The 20,466-nt window shown below is 33.2% G+C and overlaps 1 protein-coding gene across 3 annotated transcripts; it reads left to right on the top strand.

The window, feature by feature from the left end:
* Positions 1-1,630: 1,630 nt before the first annotated feature.
* LOC147394930 (uncharacterized) lies at positions 1,631-6,738 on the top strand. Of its 3 annotated transcripts, none has more exons than XM_086453389.1 (5): positions 1,631-2,843; positions 3,154-3,263; positions 4,734-4,820; positions 4,938-4,968; positions 5,265-6,738. In XM_086453389.1, exons 2-5 carry the CDS (start codon positions 3,189-3,191, stop codon positions 5,726-5,728), a joined length of 657 nt encoding a protein of 218 aa, XP_086309515.1. In that variant the 5' UTR covers positions 1,631-2,843; positions 3,154-3,188; the 3' UTR covers positions 5,729-6,738. The 3 variants fall into 3 exon arrangements, 2 of the variants coding, with proteins under 2 accessions (XP_086309515.1, XP_086309514.1); XM_086453388.1 differs by having other exon boundaries at positions 1,631-2,949; positions 5,265-6,734; XR_015181329.1 differs by lacking the exon at positions 4,938-4,968 and having other exon boundaries at positions 1,635-2,949; positions 5,265-6,733.
* Positions 6,739-20,466: the final 13,728 nt, after the last annotated feature.

Genomic DNA, 20,466 nt, shown 5'->3' with positions numbered 1-20,466 from the left:
GACAAACATTTTTCAAAACATGGGTTAGAGGTTTTGGAATGGGCTGATTTTTGGTGAGGATGATCTCTACTGTGAGGAGATCATTCTCACCAAAAATCAGCCAATTCCAAAACTTCTAGGCCCAGTTTACAAGTTGAAAAATCGTGGACCGTCCATTTTTTGTAAACCATTTTTGATGGGGTTAGAAGTTTTGGAATGGGCTGATATTTGGTGATGATGATCTCCTCACCGTAGAGATCATCCTCACCCAAAATCAGCCCATTCCAAAACCTTTAACCCATGTTTTGAAAAATATTTTACCAAAATGTTTGTTGCTGAACATTTCCCAAAGTTTTATCCCAAAGATTTAAAGTTAATTAAATGAAACTTGTTTCTTCATTCTACTATGTCCAAAATCAAGTCTTGAGTTAACGAGAGTACATTCATAACTTTAGAAAAATTGGATAAAATCAAGAAAATATTGGATAAATTTAAAAATATAAACATTTTTTGAGTATTTAAAATGTACAAAAAAAAAAAAAAAAAACATATTTCATTTACTAAATATAAAATAACACTTAAAAATAATTTATAATCCCTTTCAAAAAAAAAATCATTGAGTTGTGATTTTTTAAAAATAGACTTTTCAATTTGATTGAAAAATTTGTGGTTTAATCGACAACTATTAAAATTATAATTTAATCACATTTTTTTTTTCAAAAAATCATATATTTTTCTCATTATGCTAGCAAGTACGTTCATGTCTACTTGTACTCTCTTCAATGTCCAAGTTTTTTCAAGTCTTCCTCTCATTCTTTTAGGATTTTTAATTTGAAATTTTCATGTGAATGGGATGTAATACATTTTTATTAATCATGTCTAAATCATCTCAATTGACTTTCTCTTAGTTTATGATCAATTGAACTATTAAACTCACGATCTTTCACATTTGTAAAATATCATAGTTTTCTCTTCCTTTCCTGTTATTTCAATTCTCATGATCTAATTTTTTTTTTTAACATAATAAAATAATCATAAAATTGATATCATCCAATGCTCCTATTTGAGTCATGCTGATGAATGTCCCAGATCGATCAATCCACCTGATATTAGAATAAAAGAATACTACTAGTACTACCATATCAATCCAATACAATTAAAAATAAAAGAAAAAGAATAACCACAAATACTAACTCAAGTTGAAAAAATAACCAAACTCATACATGTGGTAATAATGGGTTGTGTCACTTGTCCATCATGCCCTCCATCTTTTACAAAAATTCCACCTTTGTCCTTCTTCGTCTCTAACTCGATTTCTCTTCCTTGTTTTCAGTCTCCAACTGAATCGCTTAATTTCTCCTTAGTGTGTGTTTGGTAACACTTCTGAAGTTTGAATGGAGGTGGTCTACCATTAAAATTCAGACTTCAGATGTCTTAATCTTGTTTGTTTATTTTCAGATTTAAGAACAAGAAGACATTTTCAATCGAAAAAAATCAGCCATAAAAAGTTGCTGGACGAAGTTCTGAAATCTGAAAAAATATTTTATACCTAAAATACCCTCCTCAAAATAATTATTTCCATCACTTATCCCTCTTTTGTAAAAATCTTTAAATCCTTACCTCTCCTTTCTCTTCTATATCTCTTTCATGTCTAATTTGGCTGTCAAGATCTACAAAGGTATGTGCATTTACTACTCTATTGTTCTTCATTGATTGATTAATAGCATGTGAATCTCATATTGAGAAAATCTCAAAATCAAAACTTCAACAAAAATCCAAAATCAAAACTTTAACAAACAATCAAATCAAAAATCAAAACTTCAACAAAAATCCTAAAATCTCAAATAACCAGCCGAACCCATTATGGAGAAATCGAACCATTTTCAACGTCTTTTCTTATTTCTCTCTCCATCTTCTCTTTATCTTTCCTTCTATCTTTTTTGTTTTTCTTCTTGCATAAAGTTGGGTTATTAGACGAATAGAGAGAGAGAGAGAAAGAAAGAAAGAGAGATAGATAGGTTTTGTTAGGTGTATGAGTTGTTTCCTTAGTCCCTAGGTGGACTCTTTAGGGTGTATGAGTTGTTTCCTTGGTCCTTGGATGGACTCTTTAGAGTGTATGATTTGTTTAATTGGTTATTGTGTTTTACTTGATTCTTGTATTTTCTTGGTTTTGATAAATTGGAGAGAGAGAGAGAGAGAGAGAGAGAGAGAGAGAGAGAGAGAGAGAATAATATAAATGAGAGAGACGAAAAACAGAAAATTGAAAAAAACATTATTTTATTTTATATATTAATGATTTGTTTTTGTACTTTGAATGAGAATTCAATTTGAAAACAATACTTTTGGATTGTTTGATTTGTTAGGAATTGAAATTAAATATGTAGATGGTTTCATTATGCATGTTTTTTGGTTAACAATTTATTATAATTACAGAAGGGTAATATTGTCAAAATGATCATTATGTTTTAAAATTCTGTTTGTAACTAGAAGCTCTTATAAATTATAAACAAACAACTTTTCCAGAACAAGATTCCAGATTTCAAACTTCAGATTTCAGACTTCAGAAGTGTTACCAAACATACCCTTAGAGAAAATTTTGAAACCCTAGCGATCTCTCGAAGATGTCCGACGATGCCTCAGACGCCGGAGCTACGGCCCCCGTTGAGGGATCTTAGCCGTAAAAGCAACTCCACGTCACCACCACCAACAACAACAGCCACAACAGCGCAAGAAAAGAGCGTTTCCCACGCGCGTGTATGGCCGGTCCACCGCGCGTCTCTATCCATCGGCCCCGACCATTGACTGTAAACCCGGTCCGACCAAGAAAGAGAAAACCGAGCTGCAAGAGCAGCAAAAGCAATGTAGTAAGATAATTACACCGCTTGTTAACCCACCTTCGTCGCTTTTGCAATTGCCGCGATGGAATCTCCGCTCAATGTGGAGTTGGCTTCTCTTCTTAACTTTCTACATGTGAGAAGCAAAAAAGTTCTGATTTTTATTGTTGGGTTTATGATTTTGGTGTGTTAGAGCTTGTTGGTTTTGTAAAGTTTTGATTTTGATTGTTGGGTTTATGATTTTGGTGTGTTAGAGTTTGTAGGTTTTGTAAAATTTTGATTTTTATTGTTGGTTTTATGATTTTGGTGTGTTAGAGTTAATGGGTTTTGTTTGGTGTAGGTTTTTAGCCGCTTTTGAATATTTCGGTTGAGTTTATGGCAGAGGAGCTTGAAACTGCGTTGATCACACCGAATTACACTTTGGATGACATTCACATTCCTTTGACAAAGGTTGGTGTTTTGGTTTGAAGTGAGAAGTTCCTGTTTTTTGTTTCAAGTTTGGTTTTTTTTTCATCCAATTGTTTATGAAACTGTTTTTTGGGTAATTGAAGTTCATGTACCAGAAGAAGGTTTCTTACTTTTTAGTGTTTTTGTGATGATTTTCATTAACATGTTATTATCTTAGTTAAGTTAATATTTTTTGTTTCAAGTTTGGGTTTTTTTTTATCCAATTGGTTATGAAGCTTTGTTTTTGGGTAATTGAAGCTCATGCATTAAAGGAAATATTTTTTACATTTTTAGTGTGTTTGTGATGATTTTCATTAACATGTTCTTGTCTTAGTTAAGTTCATGTTTTTATATTTCAAGTTTGGGTTTTTTTTTTAATCCAATTGTTTATGAAACTCTGTTTTTTGGGTAATTGAAGTTCATGCATTAGAGGAAAGTTTCCTACTTTTTTGGTGTGTTTATGACGATTTTCGTTAACGTGTTCTTGTCTTAGTTAAGTGCCAATAGGGAAATGAGTTTTTCTCAGAAATTGAAGATTGTGGTTGTATATTGCTTTTCGTTTCCCTTTTGCATGTCTGAAGTAGATATTTGTGCAACTTTTTATCATTTGTATTGTTGAGTTCAAAATCAATTATTTTTTTCTTCTCAGGTTGTTAGAATTTGGAAAAATTCTCTTCAGAAATTTAAAAGATTTAAGAACCTTGACCCAAGCTCAAAATCCAAAATTTAAACCATATTTTTGTAATTATGTTCAAATGAAGCGAAGGGTTCTAGAGCTTTCAATTGCATAGGAGAGATGGATTTTAATAGTCGATATATATATATATATATATATATATATATATATATACATATAGTTGAAGAATAATCTCTTTCATTTAGGAGACCGAATCTTTGTAAGTTTGTAGATCGTTCACATTTGTGGGGAGTGTAAATCTGAAACTATTATCACTGTCACTTTCTGCACCTGAGGTTTTCACCTCTCTTCATTTTCAGGACGCCCTTACCACTTATGATCCGTGGATTTAGTCTTTTATTGCTATGTTCAAATTGTTTTGGTTGATTAATCTGGAGGAGAAAAATATGCTCTGGTAGAACTTGTAGAAATATGCTTTGATATCATTAGTTTGTTATAATTTGATTTCTGCATTTTGATATTGCCTGTCTATATTTTCAATGCACCATACTTTATTTAATATGTTGATCCTTCCATGGAGGACAGATAGATATCTCATTGTCTGGTTGTGGGTTTCTCATTTACCTAAGATGTATGTATGTGGTGCCATTTTCCAGTTTTTGCATCTCCATTTTTATTGCCACCCGTCAGTGTAATCTCCCCAATTAAGGGTTTTTTTTATATTATTTTAATAATTGCTTATTTTGATAATGAAACGTAAATGCAATTTGCTTATAATATGAATGAAGTGCTACTATTACTGATGTGCACATTAATCCCATTTTGATGATTTATAGGCAATTCCTCCTGTTACCTGGATGGCGTTGGGCCGCGCTACTTGGGTTACAGTGTTATGCAGAAAGTTAAGAGAATGGTGGCATTGGGTATGAAATCCTGCACTACTAGGTTCTGTCTTTCCACAATGAAACAGTGTGAATGTGATTGACTTTCTTTGGCAGTTTTGAGTTAGCATGAGCTTTCTATTTTATTGCATGTTGTAGATGGAGAGATACCTATCGTTGCATCGCATGGGTGAGCAACTCTGCACATTTGTTGTACACATAATGGACTCATGGGTATGAGGTACATGTTGGATATGGCTCAACTGTGGCCAAGTGTTTTATATTGAAAAAATATTTTAAAATTAGAACAATATGAGAAGCACTATAATGTTAACGATGTAGGCAAGTTCTGTAAGAAAATAATGCAAGTTTGACACTTGCATCCATACCCATACCCACCCATTTTGGGTTAACATAGGAGAATGCACTGGCATATGATTTTGTTACTAAATTGACATTTTTCTTATGTTAATTTGTTAAGGACAGAGGTTGAAGTATATAAGGCACTTGATCCGATGACTCAAGTGGTGATTCTGAAAGCGCTATGTGACATCCGTGTTGACGTATCATTTCTGAAAGCACTGGTCAATATCCGTAACTGGCTTATTTTCTGTCAACTTTTATCTGCAAATTTGAATTATTATTTCATGAGCAGATACTCCTTAGCTTCAACCAAAAATTTTAAAGCACTATGTGATATCCGTGTTGAGGTATCATTTCTAAAAGCACTAGTCAATATCCGTAACTGGCTTATTTTCTGTCAACTTCTATCTGCAAATTTGAATTATTATTTCATGAGCAGATACTCCTTAGCTTCAACCAAAAATTTTAAAGCGCTATGTGATATCCGTGTTGAGGTATCATTTCTGAAAGCACGAGTCAATATCCGTAACTGGTTTATTTTCTGTCAACTTTTATCTGCAAATTTGAATTATTATTCCATGAGCTGATACTCCTTAGCTTCAACCAAAAATTTTAAAGTCTGTTATGCATTGTTGGTGCTACCCATTCATTGATTTTACATGCTGCAATGATATATTTATCCTTAAGTAAAATTAGTTGTATTTTTTTATTTTATTATCTTAACCTCAACTTTATGCTCAAGGTTCAATTTTCGTTGCAACACTACCAAATTTTAAGACAATTCGTTTCCATGTGTTTAATTGGAACATTTTGCAGCAAGAAGATTTCCGAAGCTATATAGATGACAATCTAAAATTGATTTGGATTAGAATCCTAAATCGAAAATTGATATGATTTGGAGATCTATTTGATCACACTATTCACAAAATTTAAATTGATTGAGATCAAATCTTACGGTGTAAGATATGATCACAATCTTAAATTGAAATCAATATGGAATTATGATGGAAGGGTTGCATACGAAGACATCATTGAAGCCACAGAAGATAATGATGGCAAATATTGCATAGGGAGGGAAGGATATGGATGAGTTTACAAGGCAGAGTTATCAAGTCATGTTTTAGCTGTAAAGAAGCTTTGTACACAGGAAGATGAAGAGTTAGACGATGTGAAGAGTTTTGCGAATGAAATACAGGTTTTAATAGAAAATTCGACATTGAAACATTGTGAAACTTTATGGCTTTTGCTCTCACAAGCGACACACGTTTTTGGCTTACGAATATAAGGAAAGGGACAGTCTAGATAAAATTCTCTGCAATTAGGGAAGAGCAATGGAATTAGATTGGAGTAAGAGAGTGAATATCATCAATTGTGTTGGCCATGCTATATCTTATATGCATCATGACTACACTCCACCTATCATTCATCGACACATATCAAGCAAAAACATTTTATTGGATTCGGAATTTGAGGTTTGTGTCTCTGATTTTGGGATTGCTAGGCTGTTAAAGCTCGATTACAGTTGCACGCACACATGGTTATACCGCTCCAGCCAAGTTTCTACTACAAACTCTATATATATATGGGTCCCGTTCAGCAACAAACATTTTGGCAAAACATTTTTCAAAACATGGGATAGAAGTTTTGGAATGGGCTGATTTTTGGTAACAATGATCTCTACGGTGAGGAGATCATCCTCACCAAAAATTAGCTCATGCCAAAACTTCTAGCCCCATGTTTACAAGTTGAAAAATCGTGGACCGTCCATTTTTTGTAAATCATTTTTGATGGGGTTAGAAGTTTTGGAATCGGCTGATTTTTGGTGATGATGATCTCCTCACCGTAGAGATCATCCTCACAAAAAATCAGCCCATTCCAAAACTTTTAACCCATGTTTTGAAAAATGTTTTGCCAAAATGTTTGTCAAAATGTTTGTTGCTGAACATTTCTCTATATATATATATGGTAGCGTTCAATGCCAAACTTTTTGACAAAACATTTTTCAAAACATGAGTTAGAGGTTTTCGAATGGGCTGATTTTTGGTAAGGATGATCTCTACGGTGAGGAGATCATCCTCACCAAAAATCAGCCCATTCCAAAACTTCTAACCCATGTTTACAAGCTGAAAAATTGTAGACCGTCCATTTTTTGTAAATTGTTTTTGATGGGGTTAGAAGTTTTGGAATGGGCTGATTTTTGGTGAGGATGATCTCCTCACCATAGAGATCATCCTCACAAAAAATCAGCCCATTCCAAAACCTCTAACCCATGTTTTGAAAAATGTTTGTTGTTGAACGGGACCCTATATATATATAGGGTCCCGTTCAACAACAAACATTTTGGCAAAACATTTTTCAAAACATGGGTTAGAGGTTTTGGAATGGGCTGATTTTTGGTGAGGATGATCTCTACGGTGAGGAGATCATTCTCACCAAAAATCAGCCCATTCCAAAACTTCTAGCCCCAGTTTACAAGTTGAAAAATCGTGGACCGTCAATTTTTTGTAAACCATTTTTGATGGGGTTAGAAGTTTTGGAATGGGCTGATTTTTGGTGATGATGATCTCCTCATCGTAGAGATCATCCTCACCAAAAATCAGCCCATTCCAAAATCTCTAACCTATGTTTTGAAAAATGTTTGTTGCTGAACATTTCCCATATATATATATATATATATGGGTCCCATTCAGCACCAAACATTTTGGCCAACCATTTTTGTCCTACATGGGTTAGACGTTTTGGAATTGGCTGATTTTTGGTGAGGATGATCTCTATGGTGAGGAGATCATCCTCACCAAAAATCAGCCCATTCCAAAACTTCTAGCCCCATGTTTTGATGGGGTTAGAAGTTTTGGAATGGGCTGATTTTTGGTGATGACGATCTCCTCACCATAGAGATCATCCTCACCAAAAATCAGCCCATTCCAAAACTTCTAACCCATGTTTTGAAAAATGTTTTGCCAAAATGTTTGTTGCTAAACATTTCCCTATATATATGGGTCTCGTTCAACACCCTACGTGTTTTGTCCTACATAGGTTAGAAGTTTTGGAATAGGCTGATTTTTGATGAGGATGATCTCTATAGCTGATTTTTGGTGAAGATGATCTCTATGGTGAGGAGATCATCCTCACCAAAAATCAGCCCATTCCAAAACTTTTAACCCATGTAGGACAAATCACGTTTGGTAAAGCTTAGGGGAAAGTGTAGGGTGTTGAACATTTCCATATATATATATATATATATATATATTTATTATTATTATTATTATTTTCATAATTTCACAATTATCCAATTCAATTTCATGTTAAAAAAAATTAGCCAGTTTACTTGTTTTCGTAAAACTTTAGAGTTCAAATCAATCACCCCTTTTTATTTCAGTGTAATTTATTTATTTCTTTTATATATATATATTATTATTATTTTTTTTTTCATAATTTCACAATTATCCAATTCAATTTCATGTTAAAAATAATTTGCCAGTTTACTTGTTTTCGTAAAACTTTAGAGTTCAAATCAATCACCCCTTTTTATTTCAGTGTAATTTATTTATTTCTTTTGCAGCGTTTGCAAACATAGTGGTAGTGACCAAAAAATGTGATGGTTATAGATTTGGTGTATTAGTGATAGAAGTGATGATGGAGAGACATCCCACGGAATTTATATCGTCTGTATGGTCTGCAAGTGATCCAACAATAATGCTAAAGGATGTGTTAGACCCGTGGCTTTCACCTCCTACTGATCGGCAAGTTGAAGACAAAATTGCTTCTTTACTTATGCTGGCTTTTGCTTGTATAAATGCTAATCCACAATCTCGACCAATCATACATTCAGTTTGGCAAGATCTACTTGCCATGAACTAAAGTTTTCATAATTTTTTTCTTCCCAATTGAATCAGTAAAATAATGGATTATCAAACAGAGTTGGATGGGTAAAATATTCACCTACTCAACTCTGTCACCAAATCCTTTGTTTAATACAATTTAATTGATCCAACCCAACCAAGTATCAATCTAACAAAAGTCGTGCAAATTTCTACTACAAACTCTTTTTTATTTTATTTTATTAATTTGTATAATTGTTAGAATCATTAGGTAGTAGAATGCCAATGAAAATTTGGAAAATGCTGAAGTAACATTACAATTGACATCGATTCTCACATTTTTGCCGCAGATGTATGTATGAAATCATAGATGCTTTTCATTGAGATACGAGTGGAAAGCATCTATGGCTATGTGTGCACCTCCACATCAACAATGTGAGAATCAATGTCAGTTTTAATGTTACTCCAGCATGACTCTAAAAATATATACCACAAAATATTTTATTTATAGATATTCTCTATTTTTTCTAAATATAGTTTGGTTGGATCTGCACAAATTAAAGGCTTACCCAAAATAAAAGGAATATTTACGAAAAAGAGATCAACTTTTGATGAATTTGTTGCTGTTCTGATTTTTTATTTTTTATTTTTTAAATCAGTGAAATTGTCACTTTAAAACCGTTGAATTTGTTATGAAGGGTTTATTTGTAATTTAAAAATTAATTAAAGGATGGTTTTGAAGGTCACATGGATTTGTTTTTGTAACTTTGAAAACTAATTAGGTTTTTGACCACAATAACCCTCATCATATTAAGTTTAAATGTTTAGATGGGGGTATTCGTGGAATCCAAATTTTGATGTCAAACCACTTCTACTCCTTCCATTATAATATGCTTAAACCCTTATTTTTATTTAGGATAAATTATATTTTCACCCCTTGTGATTTGGCATAATTCTATCGCCCCCCCTAATGTTTTCATAGTTGTACTTACCTCCCTTATAGTTATTTAAAGGGCTCACTTACCCATCTTATGTTGTGTATCTGAACACTTTTGTGAAATTCATTTAGTAATTTGATCAAACACTTTGTATGCTATACTTTCCAAGACCTTGTTTGATAATGGCAATGAAAGATTACTCAACTAATAATAGTAAATACAAAGAAGATAAACAAATACAAAAAGAAGAGTAAAAATACAATGCCCAGAACACGAGATTTTACGTGGTTAATCCAAAGACTACGTCCACGGAGGTATGAGCATTGGAACTCGATTTCACTATGAAGAAAACGGGACAAATCGATACAGGGAAACACCTTTATTAGTTAACTTCACCTTCTTTTAAATCTCAATCTTCCCAAACCTCTCAACTTCTCATCTTTTAAGTTTCTTTCTTTCTCTACTCTCTTCTCTAGAAAAGACTTAAACTTAAAGTTAGACTTGTTGCAAAAAAAAAAAAAAAAACTTTTAGAAACACTACATTAGTGGGCCACTTATATAACTTACGAGCCCAACCCAAATTACCTTGGATTCCCCCTTTCTTATTAAATACACATTTGCAATTAATAAGTTTACTCTCTTTGGGCTTAGGAACCAACTCCCAAACGGAATTCTTGTGAAAAGATTCTATCTCATCGATCATAGTACTCATCTCTTCTTTTTCATTGCTCTCAATTGCTTCTTGAAATGTAGTTGGATCTCCTTCACTTACCACTAGTGCAACATGCACCTCATCCTCCCATCATACTTATGAAGTGGTATGATGGTTCTTTTGGCCTTCTTTATGCTATGTTAGAAGGTTCATAATAAACCCTCTCTTGTTGGTCATCCCCACCGGATGTGCTACCCTCCTCAAATTGAATTTAAAGTTCTTCCCTTGTAGTCTTCTCCATACTAATATGAATTTCGGTATAACTACCTTGTCACTAACAACCGACTTTTCACCATCATTTTTCTGTAATTCTCCTTTTGCCATGAAATCTTCATCAAAGATCACATCTCTATTAAGGATTTTCTTCTTGTTTACCATATCTTAAAGCTTGAATCATCTCACTCCTTTGTTGAATCCGAGGTAATTGTATTCAAGTGATTTTGATTATAACTTGTTTCTCTCATCATTAAAAATGAGAACATGTGTCTTGCATCCAAACACCTTCAATGTAGAGTAGTCCATTTTTTTGCCTGTTCATACTTCTACAATACATTTAAATTCAAGTAGCTTAGATGGTACCCGATTAACCAAAATGGTAGTGACCAAAAAATGTGATGTTTATAGTTTTGGTGTATTAGCGATAGAAGTAATGATGGGGAGACATCTCGGGGAATTTATATCGTCTGTATGGTCTGCAAGTGATCCAACAATAATGCTAAAGGATATGTTAGACCCACGGCTTTCACCTCCTATTGATCGACAAGTTGAAGACAAAATTGCTTCTTTACTGATGCTGGCTTTTGCTTGTATAAATGCTAATTCACAATCTCGGCCAACCATGCATTCTCTGTCACAGAATCTACTTTCTATGAACTAAGTTTTTGATAGTTTATTTCTCCCAATTGAATCGGTCAAATAATTGATCACCAAATAGAGTCCAATGGGCAAAAATAATCACACACTCAACTCTGTCTCCATCATCAGATCCTTTATTTAATACAATTTCATTGAGGGAAAAAACAAAGAAACATTTTGTTCACAAAATAAATAGCACTAGATGTCCTTATTTTTGGAAATGAAACCCAAGATTGATTTGGGTAAGAATCCTAAATAAAAAATTGATCTGGTTAAGAGATCTATTTGATCACAACTATTCACAAAATTGAAATTGATTGAGATCAATTTTATATAAATCAAAGCCAAAAAACCCTAAGATCGATTTGATCACAATCTTAAATTGAAACTAATGAGCACTGATAGATATCAATTTGATGTAAATCAAGAGCATTATTTGAAACTCAAAACTCGATTTAAATCAATCTAACCATTATCATTGTAAAAAAGGATTACTCAAGCTACATAGTTTTGGTAACCTGTCTTGGATACCACATGTAAAAGTTTTAAAATCATGGTGAACATGTCTAAATCATCCCCTAGGTTAAAGTTAATCTTGCATTTTTTAGTGCTACTTATATTATCACATAATAATTATAGTATTGCGTGAGATGGATTAGTAGATGCCCATCTTCAAAATCTTATTTTTGTGTAATATCATAAACATTTAAATTATCAAAATTTGATTTTTTATCTTGGAAAACATTGAAGACAATTTGATTAAAAACTCAAACCGAGGATTGGAAAGCTCAAATAAATCTCTACAACAACTATATGACGAAAATTCAATTTGATTAATTTGTATAGGTTCATGAAAGTTTCATTAAAAAATTGGGAACATTTTGGGTTTATACATAATATTTTGGATTTCTCATCAAAATCCACCTACTTCAAACGGATTGAAAACCTTAGATTTTTCTTGAGAATTGAATGTTGAAGAAACTAAAATTTTAAAGTTAAAAGTTAAAAAATTTATATAATAAAACATAATGGATTTCTTCCCAACGGGGTATCCCTCATAAGTAGGGGTTGAGATTTAAACTGCTCATGAATCTCGAGGAATAATTTTAACTTTATTGGATCTTTGTTTTTTATTTTCACAAAAATACCTTTTCAACTTTTTTGCCTTTACCCTTATGCCCCTTTCCCCCTTCGACATATGTTCCCATTACAGAATTGTAGCTCATTTGCTTTAGGATACACAAGAAAAAGATTTATGGTTTTGGGTATCCCGAGGTAAATGTTATACAATTCTATGATGGGGGTGTATGTCAGAGTGGGGTGTCAGAAAATCATTATTATTTTTAGTTTATAGTCATTCCTCTTTTACCTCCCCCTCCCTTTAATGCAAATGCTAGTATTACATACGCTTTGATTAATTAATATATTGTCTGATTAATTATTTGATTCACCAATTTAATCTGCTAATCCCTAATTCTTAGAATTTTATGAATTTGTAAAAGAAACAATTTTTTTTGTGACAATAAGCAGGACGACTTGCTCAAGTCTTCTCAAATAACAAAACAAGTCGATGAACTGAAATGATTAATATTTGATTATCTTGCCTTCGAGACTAGGACGACTGACTTGTATAAATCATGCCCATGTGGACCCTCCACACAACAACACAGCTAATGAGAAATTGTGAGTCAGTGCTCAGTGTGATGGTCACGATGACTTGTTTTCCTTTCAATCATATTTTGTTGGAATGAAAGAAAAAAAAAATTGTGACTATTACCACAATGACTTACTCAAGTCGTCTCAAATAAAGAAAAGAGTTTATGTGATGGATGTTCAAATTGATTCTGTGATTGGGGTGTATGTTAGAGTGGATGTTCAAAGTTTATGTGATGGATATACGATTCTGTGATGGGGGTGTATGTTAGAGTGGGGCGTCAGAAAATCATTATTCTTTTTAGTTTATTGGCATTCTTCTTTTAACTCCCCCCTTCTTTTAATGCAAATGCAAGTATTACATACAATTTGATTAATTAATATATTGTTTGATTAATTATTTGATTCACCAATTTAATCTGTTAATCCCTGATTCTTAGAATTTTATGAATTTTTAAAAGAAACAATTTTTTTTGTGACAATGAGCAGGACGACTTGCTCAAGTCTTCTCAAATAACAAAACAAGTCGATGTACTGAAATGATTAATATTTGATTATCTTGCCTTCGAGACTAGGACGACTGACTTGTATAAATCATGCCCATGTGGACCCTCCACACAACAACACAGCTAATGAGAAATTGTGAGTTAGTGCTCAGCGTGATGGTCACGATGACTTGTTTTCCTTTCAATCATATTTTGTTGGAATGAAAGAAAAAAAAAATTGTGACTATGACCACAATGACTTACTCAAGTCGTCTCAAATAAAGAAAATAGTTTATGTGATGGATGTTCAAATTGATTCTGTGATTGGGGTGTATGTCAGAGTGGATGTTCAAAGTTTAAGTGATGGATATACGATTCTGTGATGGGGGTGTATGTTAGAGTTGGGTGTCAGAAAATCATTATTATTTTTAGTTTATTGTCATTCCTCTTTTAACTCCCCCCTTCTTTTAATGCAAATGCAAGTATTACATACAATTTGATTAATTAATATATTGTTTGATTAATTATTTGATTCACCAATTTAATCTGTTAATCCCTGATTCTTAGAATTTTATGAATTTTTAAAAGAAACAATTTTTTTTGTGACAATGAGCAGGACGACTTGCTCAAGTCTTCTCAAATAACAAAACAAGTCGATGTACTGAAATGATTAATATTTGATTATCTTGCCTTTGAGACTAGGACGATTGACTTGTATAAATCATGCCCATGTGGACCCTCCACACAACAACACAGCTAATGAGAAATTGTGAGTCAGTGCTCAGCGTGATGGTCACGATGACTTGTTTTCCTTTCAATCATATTTTGTTGGAATGAAAGAAAAAAAAAATTGTGACTATGACCACAATGACTTACTCAAGTCGTCTCAAATAAAGAAAAGAGTTTATGTGATGGATGTTCAAATTGATTCTGTGATTGGGGTGTATGTTAGAGTGGATGTTCAAAGTTTATGTGATGGATATACGATTCTGTGATGGGGGTGTATGTTAGAGTGGAGCGTCAGAAAATCATTATTTTTTTTAGTTTATTGTCATTCCTCTTTTAACTCCCCCCTTCTTTTAATGCAAATGCAAGTATTACATACAATTTGATTAATTAATATATTGTTTGATTAATTATTTGATTCACCAATTTAATCTGTTAATCCCTGATTCTTAGAATTTTATGAATTTTTAAAAGAAACAATTTTTTTTGTGACAATAAGCAGGACGACTTGCTCAAGTCTTCTCAAATAACAAAACAAGTCGATGTACTGAAATGATTAATATTTGATTATCTTGCCTTCGAGACTAGGACGACTGACTTGTATAAATCATGCCCATGTGGACCCTCCACACAACAACACAGCTAATGAGAAATTGTGAGTTAGTGCTCAGCGTGATGGTCACGATGACTTGTTTTCCTTTCAATTATATTTTGTTGAAATGAAAGAAAGAACAAAAAAAAAAAGAAAATTTTTTGTGACTATGACCACAAGGACTTACTCAAGTCGTCTCTAATAAAGAAAAAGTTTATGTGATGGATGCTCAAATTGATTGTTTGGCCTTCGCAGGACTATTTACTTGAGTGGATCCTATCTGTATTAAAATCATGGTGAACACGTCTGAATCATTCTCTAGGTTAAAGTTAGTCTTGCATTTTTTAGTGCTACTTATACTATCACATAATAATTATAATATCGTATAAGATAGATTAGTAGATGCTCATCTTCAAAATATTATTTTTGTGTAATATCATAATATGATGCATCATATTTTTATTTTCTGATTGATTAGCAGAGGTTGAAGGGCCCCTTCCTTAGAACAAGATCTCAATGATAATAGTTACAACATAAATCTTCAATCAATATTATCATTAGATCTTGAGGTATACTAGAAGCATCCTTAATTACCAAAAAATCATCCCCAAAAGCCCCAAGCTTTGCTAAGTAATCGGCAACTCTATTTACTTCGCCAAAGAAATCAAATCCACATGTTAAGAAAGAAGTTTCCAACATCTGAGTATTGAGTTTTACATGAAGAAAGTAAAATGGAAAGGGAGTTTCTAGAAGATATAAATATGGGCAACAACATTTTCGTACAAGACTGCTTTGACTAGTTTTCAATTCCACTCTCAAATCGTCCTAAGTTAATCATCTGAGGGTCTTGGACTGAAGAACTCTTCCCAATTTTGAGACCTTTTGCAGGGGAAACAAAGGATCTGCATCAACATATGAGTTTGAGAGTGTGGTAAAAAAATATACTCACAGTTACCAATTGCCTGTTTGGTTTAAGTCTATAAATTTTCCATACTTCTTATTCTCCGTCTATATATTTTTTCACCACCGACTGTTTTTAATTTTGAGAGCTGCTATTGGCACCTTGAGTTTTACTTATTACACTCCAATTAAAATAAAATAAAATAGGGATTTTTCCCAAATCGTGTGCAACTTATGTACAAATTCCAGTTTCGATACATTGTTCATTTTAATTCCCAAAACATGCATTTCGAGTGAATTCGTCACTTTTATAATCAATGAATTCGCTGGTATATTTACGAATTCGTAGATATTAAAAGCGATGAACTCATGAATTCGTAGGTTAGAAAAATGATGAATGCATGTTTTGGGAATTATAATGAACAATGTAGCGAACTCGGAATTTCGTCATATTCAGCACACGAAATGGAGATTCAACCAAAAAAATAAGTCAATGGATGAGAATAAGTAAAAGTTGGGTGCGAATAGAAACTCTCTCTCTCTCTCTCTCTCTCTCTCTCTCTCTCTCTCTCTCTATATATATATATATATATATATATATTTGTCATATTTACGATTTTATATGAGCCTAATCCTAATGGTAAACAATTGTTGGAGTTGTTTGAATGTGTTATAATGTTATTTAGTGTTGGGGTAATAACTTTAACCAAACTTTTCAAATGTTTAAATTGTGTGTTTTAATCTTTAATTAGGGTGTGATAAATAATTTAAAAGATTGGTGTGTAATAAGTAAAAGTTGGGTACCAATAGCAGCTCTATTAATTGTAAGTATTTTTTCCAACTTTTACTAATGCCAGATCAATTATATGCAATTCCTTGGATTGAAAATGAGGTTGTTCCCCCATGGTTAGAAATCAGAAATTATAAAAAGCTATAAAGGTTGGAAAGTTGTTTCTTTTTCTTCAATCAAAGATGTGAGGGTTTTGGGGACTCACAATTTATCTTTTAGCAAGAAATGGTTTCAAACTGTTGCCGGTGAAAAACCCATCTTTGTGTAGAAAATGGATTGGGCTGAGCACTAAAAGTCTAAAAGCCCCCAAATTACTAAAAATATCTTTGTTGTTTTTACTAGAAGAATGTCCTCATCACCATCGTCACACACCTCTTCTTTATTGACTGCTGAAAGAAAATAGTGGGAAACGCTTTCTTACGTGAGTAATGATATCAACACTATTATAATTGCAGTTGTGTATCTCGAGGAAACAGATCTATGGTTCTGTGTAATAGGATATCTCCGGATTATTCTTGTAATATTCTAGAGTATGATAGTTGGGACTTTCTAGATTATTCTTACAAACTTTTAGATTAGGATAGTTAAGACTTTCTAGATTATTCTTACAATCTTCTAGAATATGATAACTAAGACTTTCTAGATTATTCTTGTAATGCCTATAAATACCCTATTTGGGCATTTGTAAAAACCATCTAAGAATTCTCAATCAAATAAGATCTTTACATGGTATCAGAGGAAGAGCTCAGTGGTGATGAATCATCGTTGGAGGCCGTGAGCAAGACCGAGGATGAGGGTTTATCATTGAGCAAAAGAGACGAACTGGCAGCACCACCACGTGAGGTAGACGGGGCTTTAAAGAAAAGAGGGGAAGATGACGAAGGATTGAGGGTGGGACAGATGAGACGGGCATGGAAAATGGAAAAACATCTTCGACGAACTCAACATGACGAGAAGTAAATATTTTGGAAGAAGATTGATCATAGCAGATATATGCACTTTGTGTTAAGGAGTAGCCGAGAAAGACACAAGCACGAGATCGAGGTTCCAATTTATGAGCGGTATATGGACGCAACCATGGGTAACATTGACAACCAAAGACACGAAGCTTTTGAAAGTTAGGGGGATGACCAAACAATTTTTCAAATGAAGACATCATGGAGAGATTGGATTTGGGTAGGCGGTTGATGAGGTAGGTAGCTGTGGCAAAAGCAAAGGGCCAAAAAGTAAGAGGGATGGACGCATGATGGAGGAGGGTGAGACCGGTATCGACAATATGACGGTGTCGGCGTTCTGAAAAGCCATTGTGTTCGGGAGTATGTGGAGGTGTTGTGAGATGGGTAATCCCATTGGATGCAAGAAATGAACGAAGTGCAATATATTCCCCCCCGTTGTCTGTGTATAAGGTAATTATTTTAGTTTTGAAGTAGTTTTCTACAAGAGACTTAAATTTGACAAAGGTTTCAAGAACATCTGCTTTTCGCCGTAGAGGATATAACCAAATGTACTTAGTAAAGTGGTCAACAAAAACAACATAGTACTTGAATCCATCAACCGAGAGAACAGGAGAAGACCACACATCAGAAAAAATTAATTCAAGGGGTGTTGAAGATGAAAGGGTAGATTCATAAAACGGAAGCTTGTGACTTTTATTAATTTTGCAAGAATTACAAGAAAAGTTTGATAGAAGACGGGAAGATAAAGAAAAAACATTAGATGAGGCTAAATGACGAATAATTTTGTGGGATGGGTGACCAAGACGGGAATGCCACAAGGACAAGGAGTGAGTGACAGACAAGAGAGCACGTGGTGGAGCTGACGAGCCCGTCGTGACCGGCCAATAATAAACTCCGTCCTTATGTGGTCCTTGGAGAAGAAGGGCCCCCGTTTGACGATCCTTCACCTGAAAGCCAGACATGGAAAAGATAACAGACAGAGCGATTGCCTCTGCTGCATCAGAAGTTCAGTGGGTTAGGTCTCTACTTACTGAACTTGGGGTCTCACTCCCCTCACCACCAGTTATTTACAGTGATAACATTGGCGCAACGTATCTTTGTGCTAATCCCGTTTTTCACTCTCGCATGAAGCACATCTCCATTGATTATCATTTTGTCCGGGATCTTGTTCAACGCTCTATGCTTCGCGTGTCCCACGTTTCTTCCACTAATCAGCTTGCCGACGTTCTTACAAAGCCTCTTTCTCGGACTCGACTGCGTGACTTAGTTTTCAAGATTGGTGTCTCCTCTGGATCACCATCTTGAGGGGGCCTAATAGGATATCTCCGGATTATTCTTGATTATTCTTTATTATTCTTGTAATATTCTAGATTATGATAGTTGGGACTTTCTAGATTATTCTTACAAACTTTTAGATTAGGATAGTTAAGACTTTCTAGATTATTCTTACAATCTTCTAGAATATGATAACTAAGACTTTCTAGATTATTCTTGTAATGCCTATAAATACCCTATTTGGGCATTTGTAACAACCATCTAAGAATTCAATCAAATAAGATCTTTACACTGTGCCCTTAATAGTGTTATAACAAAAAAATGTTATATTTCTGTTTACTGCATAAATATTTCTTATAACAAAAAATGCTTCAACTATAAGCTTTAAACAAATTGAAATTGAAAACTTAACTTGATAATGGATTATCAAAAACTCAAAAATTAATTGATTTGGTAAAAAACTAAAACTGATTGATAATAGAAACCCAAAACTTAAAATCGATTGGTAATAAATAAAACCCAAAATCGAAAAGTGAAATTGATTTGATTATAAATCCAAAATTGAAAACTGAAACCATGTTGGTAATGAAACTCAAAATCGATTTTGGATTAGAATTCTAAATCGAAAATTTATCTGATTTGGAGATCTATTTGATCACACTATTCACAAAATTGAAATTGATTGAGATCAAATCTATCTTAGGGTGTAAGATAGATTTGATCACTATCATAAATTGAAATTAATGGGGGATCGATTTAATGTAAATCAAGAGCTTAATTTGAAACTCAAATTAATGAAATCCAAAATTGGAGTCTTCAATGCGTTATCGCCTTTTTCATGTATTAATTTTTGGGATTATGCAAATGATGTTTTGGGGTTGGGTTTCTTCTCCATATCCATCATCTTCAAACTTGTTGAAGTAAATAGAATTTTGAAGATAAAAGGAAAAAAATGTTATATATTTAGTAATTAATTGATAAATTATTGATTAATTCGTCAATTCAATTGTTTAATTAATTAATCCTTTATTTGGAGAATTTTATGAACTTTAGAAGAAAAAAACAAAAAAATTTGTGACTATGGCCACAATGACTTGCTCAAGTCGTCTCAAACAAAAAAAAGTTGATGTGATGGATGTTCAAATTAATTGTCTTTCCTTCGCGGGACAACTTTCTCGAGTTGACTCGACCAATTTTAAAATAATGGTGAACATTCATCATAGCAACTTTTTCTTTATATGAGACGACTTGAGCAAGTCATTGTAGTAGCAGTCACAATTTTTTTTTTTTTTTTTTTCTGAAGTTCGTGAAATATTCCAAATAAAGAATTATTGATTAATTCGTTGATTTATTATGTTAATCATTTATTTGGAAAATTTTACTAATTGTTTTTTTAAATAAAACATTTTTGTGACTATGACCAGGATGATTTGCTCAAGTCGTCTCAAAAAGCGAACAAGTCGATGTGATGGATGATTCATATGCCTTCATGACTGGGGCAACTTATTAGAGTTGACTCGACCAATCTTGAAACTGAAGTTAGCATGTCTAAATCAATTGACATTACGGATATGTGATCCATCCCTTGGTGAATTTACACACAAAAGATCAATTTGATTGGT

Source organism: Akebia trifoliata, chromosome 9 (assembly GCF_017979445.1).
Source record: "Akebia trifoliata isolate Shusen 1 chromosome 9, ASM1797944v1, whole genome shotgun sequence".
Lineage (NCBI taxonomy): Eukaryota > Viridiplantae > Streptophyta > Magnoliopsida > Ranunculales > Lardizabalaceae > Akebia > Akebia trifoliata.
The sequence above is the reverse complement of the archived record's forward strand: the minus strand, read 5'-3'. Positions and strand labels throughout refer to the sequence as shown.

What these genes read in the sequence shown, in the direction of transcription:
- LOC147394930 (XM_086453389.1), top strand. Translation starts at nt 3,189, where the DNA reads ATGGCAGAGGAGCTTGAAACTGCGTTGATCACACCGAATTACACTTTG. An exon ending in TAAGAGAATGGTGGCATTGG is followed by an intron (nt 4,821 to 4,937) that starts GTATGAAATCCT and finishes TGCATGTTGTAG; the next exon opens with ATGGAGAGATACCTATCGTT. An exon ending in CCTATCGTTGCATCGCATGG is followed by an intron (nt 4,969 to 5,264) that starts GTGAGCAACTCT and finishes TGTTAAGGACAG; the next exon opens with AGGTTGAAGTATATAAGGCA.